At 37.6% G+C, this 9,992-nt stretch overlaps 1 protein-coding gene across 1 annotated transcript; it reads right to left on the bottom strand.

Annotated features, from left to right (window-relative positions):
* Positions 1–6,070: 6,070 nt before the first annotated feature.
* COPS9 (COP9 signalosome subunit 9) lies at positions 6,071–9,358 on the bottom strand. Its single transcript, XM_070754059.1, has 3 exons — positions 9,156–9,358; positions 7,350–7,422; positions 6,071–6,324 (listed from the first exon to the last, which is right to left on the bottom strand). The coding sequence occupies exons 1-3, from the start codon at positions 9,216–9,218 to the stop codon at positions 6,287–6,289; spliced, it is 174 nt and encodes a 57-aa protein (XP_070610160.1). The 5' UTR covers positions 9,219–9,358; the 3' UTR covers positions 6,071–6,286.
* Between the last annotated feature and the right edge of the window lie 634 nt (positions 9,359–9,992).

Genomic DNA, 9,992 nt, shown 5'->3' with positions numbered 1-9,992 from the left:
AATTGAAGGAAAAATATGCACTATACTAATGGTGAGCTCACACTAAGGTGTGCAAGCACAGTATTCCAGTCTTGAGCCATATTCTAAATTACAATCCGTGATGGGATTGGTGAATGTTATAAGTGCATTGCATCCATCTGGCTAAGGTGGAAGACCCCAGCGCTAGTCTTTTCTCCACCAGAATGAAAAGGAAACATATGGACTTTGCCTTTCTTCTCACAGCCTGACCTACCTGCCTCTCAGCTCCAGGGTTTTTAATCATCTCTCCGTGGGGAGCCCCAAAAAGAATGTTCTAATTGCTACCCCCATTCCTTTGTGCAGCAGGCATCTTGCTCAGTGACAGCAGGATATAGTTCCGCTTCAGAGAACTGTTTTCTATCACTGCTGGATCTGTCCGTTCAGACCTGCTCGTGCAATGCATGGCAATCAATACTTTGACAGAACCCCAGGAAAAGGTCTCGCAATCAAATTAACAGCGAAGAGGCTGGGCTGCCTGTCATCTGGCTATTGACGGAGAGGTAAAAATCCTGGGATGAATCATTGCCTGGAGTTCCTAGAATTTTTTCGTAGCTCAAGCTTGGCTGCTTGTTTAGATACTCTTTCATTATTTATATTTATGGGTCCCTTTATCGAGCAACGTTCTCACGAGGCTATGGAAAAACACGATGCAATGAAAAAATTAAAGGCTAATGTGTTTTTATAAAGCAGAAGGTTGAGCAGTAGAGGCGTAAAGGAGGCCAAGAGAACCTGTGGTCCTCCAGATGTTGCTGCACTAGAATTCCTAATACTGTATTTCTTACCAGTGCCTCTGTTACAGGGGCCCCTTGAGACTTATAACAGATGTCTTCGACACTCTGGCTGAAACCATATTTCCACAAGACTTTCTTTTAAAAAAATAATAAAAGCTTGGAATCTTAAAAATTAATACCAGAAAAACACGGTATATACGGTCACCATAACTATGTATTAAAAACATGGTTTGTTGATTGTTCTGTCGGGCTCTCTGGTAGAATCCTCCCAAAAATTCACAGGTACAAATGTCAGACACACACACGTTTGAAAATTCAAAACAATGTTCTTTATAATGAAAATTCACTTAAACTAAGCCCTCTTTTGGTATAGCAAAGAGCACTCGTCTCCAAACAAACTGGTAATTTATACAAGTCCCTTATCAGTTCTATGATACTTAGCTTGCAGCTACGAAGCAATTCACAGTCCTTCTTTCACAAAGTGAAACACACTTTGCTCTGGTTTAGTTTCAAAGCGGGGGGAAATCAGCACACAAAAGGTCAAAGTCAGTAAAGCAGTCACGAAACACAACGATCAGATAATCCTCCACAATGGCCAAACCCACAGGTTGCTATTTATAGCAGCCTCGCTAATTACCACAGCCCCACCCAACCACAGGTGGCCTCATTTTCTTTGATAATAATCTCTCAGTTGTTGTTGCCTATGCATCGCTCTCCGCATGCGTGGCTGCATCATTAACTCTTGTTCTGAATCCAAGGAGGAGCTAGATAATTGATCTCCTTCTGAGCTGTCTGCCACACTCCCCTCCTCCCTGTCACTCATGTCTTCTTGGTCAGAGGAGCCTTCATCATCAGATTCCACCAGGGGGGGGGGCAAAACAGGCCTGCAGCATGTGGATGTCTCCCCCACATCCACAGTCCTTGGGGCAGGAGCAGGGCCAGAGCTAACCACAACAGTTGATAAACTGATAAAATTAAATCGAGATCTTTAACCTTTTGGCCAGCTGGATACATGTGGAATGTTGAGAATATCATAGAGATGTTCTTTCAAAATTGCTGCTTGATGGGTTTGCCCATTCATGATGGAACTGCAATACAACTAATTACATATTTAGTTTAATAAAATACTATCTGAACCCAAGTTGCTTTCCTTGCACTGTTGCTTAATTTTGTCCTTTTTATAGACCAATCTAACATACGTCCAAAGAAAACACTGAATTTATGAAGCAGATTAGAGACCCAAAGGCATTCTTGGACATTTTGTCCACTTCCCAGAAAAACAACGGAGACGGTCGTCTGCAGCGAATTGTTTAAGTTGGCACTAAAGGGGTGCAGACTGATGCTGAGTTTCCATGAGACAGCTCACAGTTGACACTATGGAAGACTCCGTTTATATAATGATTGTATATATACATTATGCATTAGCTGATCAGCGTATATTTTAGCATGTATAATTCAAAAATGTTAAAGCAGCAACATTAGCACATTCATAATTGTGAATTTGGAAAATCTGCTACGCATGCGTACAGTATAAACATTTCTCCTCTAAAATCTGCTGAGGACCAATTCTGGATAGTCCTGTGGTTAAGAAAGTTGTAAAGCAGAGAGTTGAAACTCATCTCTGGGAAGACTTACTCAATACGAAATAGATATTACATCCATTATCTATACATTAATACATTAGTAAATTCTTGACTGCTTATAACAACTGTCAATACAAATCATTAAACATCCAATAAACAGAACAAAATAATAATAAAAAGCCAAAATACTCAAGGCTGTCACAGAAAATGTAAATATGTTGGGGAAAAATGTTTTTAATTGCTTTTGGAAAACCACCAGCATAGGGGCAAATTAAAATCTTGAGGGATACGGGAGCATTTCCAAAGCGCAGAGGCCCCTATGGAAAAACATCATTTGCGTCTTCATTACCCTCATTTCATGAAATGAGGCATCACTGGTAGGAGAAATAGGTCGGATGGGTCAGGATCAGTTAGAGGAAGCTACCCTGCAAGTACGGCTTCAGTAGTAAACCATGTCGAATTTCAAAGGTTAAAATCAGCTGTTTGAAGCACATTTGGAAGCAAATAGGAAGCATTTCCATTTTCTAAAAACTGGGAGTTCAGTCGACAACCTGACAGCCACAAAAGAGAAGACCTTCTCCCATCTGCTATATAGCTGAGCTTCTGGCTGGGGAATTCTAGGAGTTGAAGTCTACGCATCTAAAAATGGCCAAGGTTGAGAAATTTTGAGCTAGTTGAAAGGACCACTTAGCTGATCTAAGTAATGGGCAGATTCATAGTGGGGGAGTTAATCTCTCAAATATGTGCTAAATCTTTTAGGTATTTAAAAGTTGAAAACTAACAAGAAAACCTGTGACCTTTTGGGTCAACATGTCAGAGAAATTTCCTTTCCAGATTCTTTAATGCCTTCAACAGTGGCAGAATTTCTAACGCACTTCCTTCATTGGAACTGTTCTTAAAACTCAGAGAAGATATTTAGATTTGTATCTGCCTTGAAAATAGCCCGTAGTCAAACATCAGGAGTTAATCATAGGTAATCTTTTATTCTGTGACATTTTGCATTATGTCATAAAATGCTTTATGTTAATGTTTATGTTATAAAATGTTTGATAAAAGTTTCCATATTTCAATTTCATGGGAGTTCTGGATTTTGGATGCATTCTGTAAGTTAGTCCACTTGATGTATCTTGATTCAAAATGGTTGCACTACTACTACTACAACCCTGAGAGTTTGGAAAATACATATAGGTAGTCCTTGACTTACAACAGTTCATTTAGTGACTGTTCAAAGTTACAACAGCACTGAAAAAAGTGAGCAATAACTATTTTTTCACACTTACAGCTGTTGCCCATTCCAATAGTCACGTGATCCAACTTCAGATGTTTTACAACTGATTCATACAGTATTTATGACAATTGCAGTGTCCCAGGGCCATGTGATAACTTTTGCGACCTTCTGACTAGCAAGGTCAATGGGGAAGCCAGAATTACTTAATAAGCATGTTACTAACTACTACATGTAACAACTACAGTACAATGAGTCCTCGCCACCTTGTGGTTCACCTTGCGCGGACTCAGTGCATCGCGGATTTTTATAAAATATTAATGGAAAAAATATATCACAGATTTTTGCTACTTTGTGGGTTTTCTGTGGAACTCGCCCGCCTGAGACGCTACTTGCCTACATGAGATTGTAAATAACACACGATTGGTTGATTGATGGAGAAGTGACCAACCAGAGAGTGCTGCTTTGTATCCCAGACCCTGACTGGCTCAGTACAGTGGCACGTTGTTTACTTTTCGTCCTTGTGCAGCTTCCCGATCTCTGAGTCTGCTCCCACACTCGACCATTTCACGTGGAGCATCGTTTCATTGCGTAGGTTTAGGAATTCAAAACATTTTACAGTAAGTGTAAAGGTACAATACATGCACAGAACAGTGTGGGAATGGTTATTAAGGGAATGGGAAAGGTTTATGTAGCGTAAAAGTGTGGGGGAGGGTTTATAAAGTCTTAAAATAGGGTAAAAATACTTAAATATAGTGTCCCTATTTCATGGATTTTCTTTTATCGCAGTGGTCCTGGAACGTAACACCCACGATAAATGAGGGAACACTGTAATTCATTTAACAACTGTGGCAAGAAAAGTTGTAAAATGGGGCAAGTCTCACAATACAAAGGTTTCATTTAGCAACAGAAATGTTGGGCTCATTGTGGGTCATAAATTAAAGTCTATCTGTACTTGGTAGAATGATCAAAACTTTAAAATGACACAGAAGCATGAGAATCAATTCCTACAAGATCTCAAAATTTATATAGACTATTTTTTATGATTTGCCTGATGTTCAATAAAGGCGGTTTTCAAGCTAAATAACACCCTTTTAAAAATCAAATTATTTGTGGTTGTCTAACACGAGAGTGCTTATCTTGTTCTCTGCACTCATGATAAAACTTCCATTTGTAATCATCATGGCCACAATGTTTGCAAATGTTGGAATGATACAGCTCAAATATGATAAAACTATGAAAATCTGGCACAGAATAACCTCACGCAAGATTCTTTCCTCTTCCTAATATGTTACTATGACAAAAGCAAATATACCCTCTGAGATTCTATCTTCCATCTCAGATTAATTTGTTAAGTTTAAATAAATGCTTATTTACTTTTCTTTTCAAGCAATAAAAGTTGAGAAACAGTGGCCTCCAGTTGTTATTTGATTCTGCCCTCAGGACTTATTGTCAGAGATGACGCAGATTTTAATGGGGGAACTGGAGGGCTTATTGTAAATAACATTCAAATATACTTAGGAAAAATGATAAAAATAATAAAAATATAGACTGTAGCTTAACAGGAGTGAATGAATAAATAATTGTAAATTTAAAAGAACATCAAACTTTATAGATTTTAAAATATTTAAAATTAAAAGTTAAAAGATATACATCAAGGAGTTTTTAAAATGAAAAATGAATTGGTTTCACTAATTCTACTAAAAGGTCCACTATAGTTATTAGAGCTATCTGCAACTATCCAGTTCTATTGCTTACTCTTCATTTTTCCCACCATTATGAATTGGTTCTGTATTATACTAAATTTTAAAAGCAAGCAAGATAACATTAAAAGAGCCGAATTATGTTACTGTACTGTAGAATAAGACACATGCCAATATTTCAGATTGTGTTCAACTAGGTGGCATTTCCTAGCTTGCCTTGGTTGATTTAAAAAGCTAAAAGGAATGGATTGGGTTAGTATTCAGATGGGAGACTACTAAGAAAAGATTGGAAAATTGAATGAATCACCCAAGAAAAAAGAAATGACAAATCAATCCTCTATCATTGTGAAAAAGAATGCACACATATTATTATCAGGACCAGTGTGATGCTATTTCTAAAATACTTTTGAGTGCATGGGTAAGGGTATTGTATGAACATTGCTCTGTCTTAGTCTGTGACATGTTTGAATAAAATGATATGAGGGCATCATAATTATTTGGCATTAATATTTAATGTTTTATGTTTTTGCTTTTGTGTTTTTGTTACCTAGGCCTGACCGTGAGATGGGCAGCATATAAATTTAAAAAGAAATCAGTACTTCCTTATACAGTATAGCCATACAAGAAATGACATCAATTGAATGAAAACATATTTCAGCTTATTCATATGCGGTGAATTATGGATTTTTGGACTATAAACATATGAGTGTTTTTCTACGTGGGGAGATAATATGCTTACAACGTATCTTCTCTAATCCTAATTTTAGAATGATCTAATTGAAAAAGCAAGGCTTTTTTTTTTCAAAATTAAATATTTATTTAGATTTTATTATAGCAAGTCTACACAATTCTACATCTAAACAAATCCTTATAGAAATGCACTTCATAATTCTCCTCTTTAGCCATCTTTAGTCATTTCACAATGCCTTCATGTCTAAGCGACTATGTTCACGTTTCCTTTTCGTTTAGAACATAGTCTTTATAAGAAATGTAAATATTCAGCACCACATAGCTGGAAGACACATTTCACTGGATATCGTCATCGTCAAACATATCTTCAAAATCTAAAAGGATAATAAATACCACACAGAATGTAAATACAACTTCATTGTTCTGATTTTTAAAAAGCATACATCATTGAATAGGTCAATTTAGTTTATGGGATCTCAACTACAAAAAGCAGACTCCAAAAAAGGAGCCATTTATTGTCTAGATTTTTGCCACCCAGATTTAATAAAAACAGTTTAGTAAAAATATTCTTCATTTTGGAATAAAAAGTCTTGAAATTCATTCAATAAGTTCCTAAGAAATTCATCTGTAAATGGGAAGGTCATTATGTTAGGTAAAGTTTGGATTCTCGAGCCCAGCTCACATAACGCAACTCCATAAGTTATTTTAACTTATGTTAAAGGATTGATTTTTAAAAGCTCCACCCCCACCCCTCCAATTTACTTATTTTATAGCAGGGTTGGACCATCTTTCGTGATGCATAGATCAAAGGCCATCGGTTGTCCATTTTACAGAATCAGATTATTGAGTACGGAATGCAATGGTAGTCTGACATTATTAGCTCATTCAGCATGCAATGGTTTCCTTATTTCAGTTATATGTTGATGCTAAAAGTTTGCTGTTTTTCTATGTTATTGGGAATCACTTCCGTTTCTATTGTACAGAATGCTATTATTTAGGCATTGATTATTCCTGTCCCTCAACAGTGGCACAATACCAGAATTGAGCTATTGCACAATTTGAAGGATACATATTTATTCTGTATATACTTCTGTACATACTGGTGTTATAAAATAGAGGGATGTCCCAAGGTTTTCTACTTAATAGATAATGGATTTGTTGATAAATCTTTAAAAGGTTATGTATCCAATAACCCTTGATCAATAAAACATAATGGTCCTAGTGATTGGGCATCATTTGCTTGATAAATTTGCAAGCTTAACATTCCCTCAGATATGATTTTGTTCCGATACGTTTTAAACTATGTTTCTAGTAGAGCCACTAAGAAATAACATTTTAAAAAACAGTCAGTAATGATTAAAATAATCATGCTTGGTTTAAAATGAAATTGAACACTTACTATTAAAAAAGTCTGCATGTACTGCCTTTTCATTAGCTGCTAGATCCATCAATAAACCTGTACTTCCTCCAGCCTGAAAAAGAATTTGTTTGTCATCTATACCAACATATTCATGTAATAGTTATTTAGCTTTTAAAAAACTTTACAGTTCTCCAATTTCTACCTGCTCACCTAAATCTAGCATAATTTAGATCACTCTGATAATTTTAATTGCTTATTACTACAAAATGGAAATTATTATAACATTTGTGCAGCTTTTGTTTCTCCTCTCAAAAATCTCACTCATCTAAAAAGCAGAAGCATGGAGGTGCTGGTGGAATGACAGATAAACATAAACATATGAAAAACAACTCCAGAAAGCCACAAAGACCTGGTTTTTCCGAGAGGCCTGGCATCATTGACTGGGTGATGGTGGTGGTGGTTTACTAACAAAGTTGGCCCATGAATGTATGGATGGCTGTAATTATTTTAAATTGAAATGTTTTTATATTGATCCATATTTATTTTTGTTGTGAATTGCCCTGAGACCCTAGGGAGTTGGGTGGCACACGCACACATACACAAACATACTGTATATGGAAGGGAGACTTGTATAAATCCAACTGGCTGACGAGAGCAAATAAGCTCAAAATAGATCTATGCTAGTCTCCCAAACTTTTGTGAAATAAAACTGTCCACTTAGGAAGCAACACTGATTGGCAATCAATTTTACATGCTGTTGTGCACATTCAACTTTGTGCAGAACAAAGTATTCAATGAGAATATTTCATTCATTCAGATCTAGGATGTGTTTTTTGAGTATTCCCTTTATTTTTTCATTATCAGCAAAAATATGTCACACACACAAAGTTTGTTCCAAGCATCTACTACTCTTCCAGTAAAATAATATTTTCTCATGTTGCTTCTAATCTTTTCCCCAACTACCCTCAGATTGTGCCCCCTTATTCTTGTGTTCACTTTCCTATTAAAAACACTTCCCCCCTGAACCTTATTTAACCCTTTAACATATTTAAATGTTTCAATCATGTCCCCCCTTTTCCTTATGTCCTCCAGACTATACAGATTGAGTTCATGAACTCTTTCCTGATAAATTTTATGCTTAAGACCTTCCACCATTTTTGTAGCCGGTCTTTGGACCCGTTCAACCAGCTGTTTAAAACTTAAAACCCGCTCTTGTGAAGCATCTCATCAGCCCAGCCTCCCTCATTCAACCAGACCCCAGTAGTGGAGATAGGAACTGTTTCTCTCTTACTAGTATCATGTATATAACATTTAAATATGTTAAAGTGTTAAATAAGGTTCAGGAGGGGAGTGTTTTTAATAGGAAACTGAACACAAGAACAAGGCGGCACAATCTGAGGTTAGTTGGGGGAAAGATCAGAAGCAACGTGAAAAAATATTATTTTACCGAAAGACTAGTAGATGCTTGGAACAAACTTCCAGCAGACGTGGTTGGCAAATCCACACTAACTGGATTTAAATATGCCTGGGATAAACATAAATCCATCCTAAGATAAAATAAAGGAAATAGTATAAGGGCAGACTAGATGGACCATGAGGTCTTTTTCTGCCGTCAATCTTCTGTTTCTATAAACATTGTTATATCTTTGTATAGCGCCCATACGTACTTGACAAAACAAATAAACAAGTAAAGAAAAATAAAACTTTGCCTTATTTTTACTGACAACACACACACACACACACACACACACGCCCACTTCCCATCCAATGACCTCGCGGAATCCCATTTCCGAGGACCGGAGGCAAAACAGCCTTGCCTGGGAAAGCTGTTTGCTGCCGCCTCACCTCATCAAGGTCGACATAAGGCCCCGCGCCCTCAGGAAACATCTCGTCCACCGCCGGCTTCATCGCTGCCCTCGTTCCTTAGAGCCCTTCTACATCCGTCTCCAGAAAGAATCTGCTTCCGGCTTCTCTAGGAGCGCGAGAGGAGGCGACCTCTATGGTATTCCATCAAATTCTGGGACTCTGGAGAAAAGCGTGAAGTACCGTCAGTGCTGGCCGTAAAGATTTTGGGCGTTTCTTCCCCAAGGCACAATCCGGGATGCTGCTGGTGCTTTTTTTAGTGTGTGTGTGTGTGTGTCACGAAAGCTTAGCAGCACTGAATGGCTGCATTCGCAAAACCAGCATTATTCGGCCACTTGACTTGCAGATTTAAGGTGTACTTTCAGTGTCTTCTTGCCTCGTTATTTAACCCTTATAGGAAACACATAGTGGAGCATAAAAATACTCTCCAATCTTGACAACTTTAAGCCTGGAGGACTTCAACTTCAAGGGGAGATTGGACTGCCATTTGTCAGAAATGGTATAGGGATTCCTGCCTGAGCAAGGGGTTGGGCTAAATGACCTACAAGGTCCCTTCCCACACAAACAAAAAAACTCCCAGAATTCTCCAGCCAGCGAAGCTGGAGGACTTTGACTCCCAGAATTTCCCAGAAAAGTAAAGCTGGCTGGGGAATTCTGGGAGTTGATGTCCTCCAGTCTTATAGTTGCCAGGGTTAGAAATCTCTGGACTAAAGTTGATCATGGATATTTTCTATCTTGCCGCTCTCACAAACTTGGGAGTGAGTCTGTTTCGACTTCCCTTGTATACAATACTTTTGAAAATTAAAGAGAACAAATGGA

This window comes from Erythrolamprus reginae, chromosome 5 (genome assembly GCF_031021105.1).
Source record: "Erythrolamprus reginae isolate rEryReg1 chromosome 5, rEryReg1.hap1, whole genome shotgun sequence".
Classification (NCBI taxonomy): domain Eukaryota; kingdom Metazoa; phylum Chordata; class Lepidosauria; order Squamata; family Dipsadidae; genus Erythrolamprus; species Erythrolamprus reginae.
This window is presented reverse-complemented; position numbering and strand designations above follow the sequence as displayed.

Bases quoted from the DNA above. Each gene is read 5' to 3' on its own strand.
- COPS9 (XM_070754059.1), bottom strand. From the start codon at position 9,218: ATGAAGCCGGCGGTGGACGAGATGTTTCCTGAGGGCGCGGGGCCTTAT. The intron at 7,423-9,155 runs GTGAGGCGGCAG...ATTCTTTTTCAG, and splicing joins CTTATGTCGACCTTGATGAG to GCTGGAGGAAGTACAGGTTT. The intron at 6,325-7,349 runs GTAAGTGTTCAA...TTATCCTTTTAG, and splicing joins ACATGCAGACTTTTTTAATA to ATTTTGAAGATATGTTTGAC.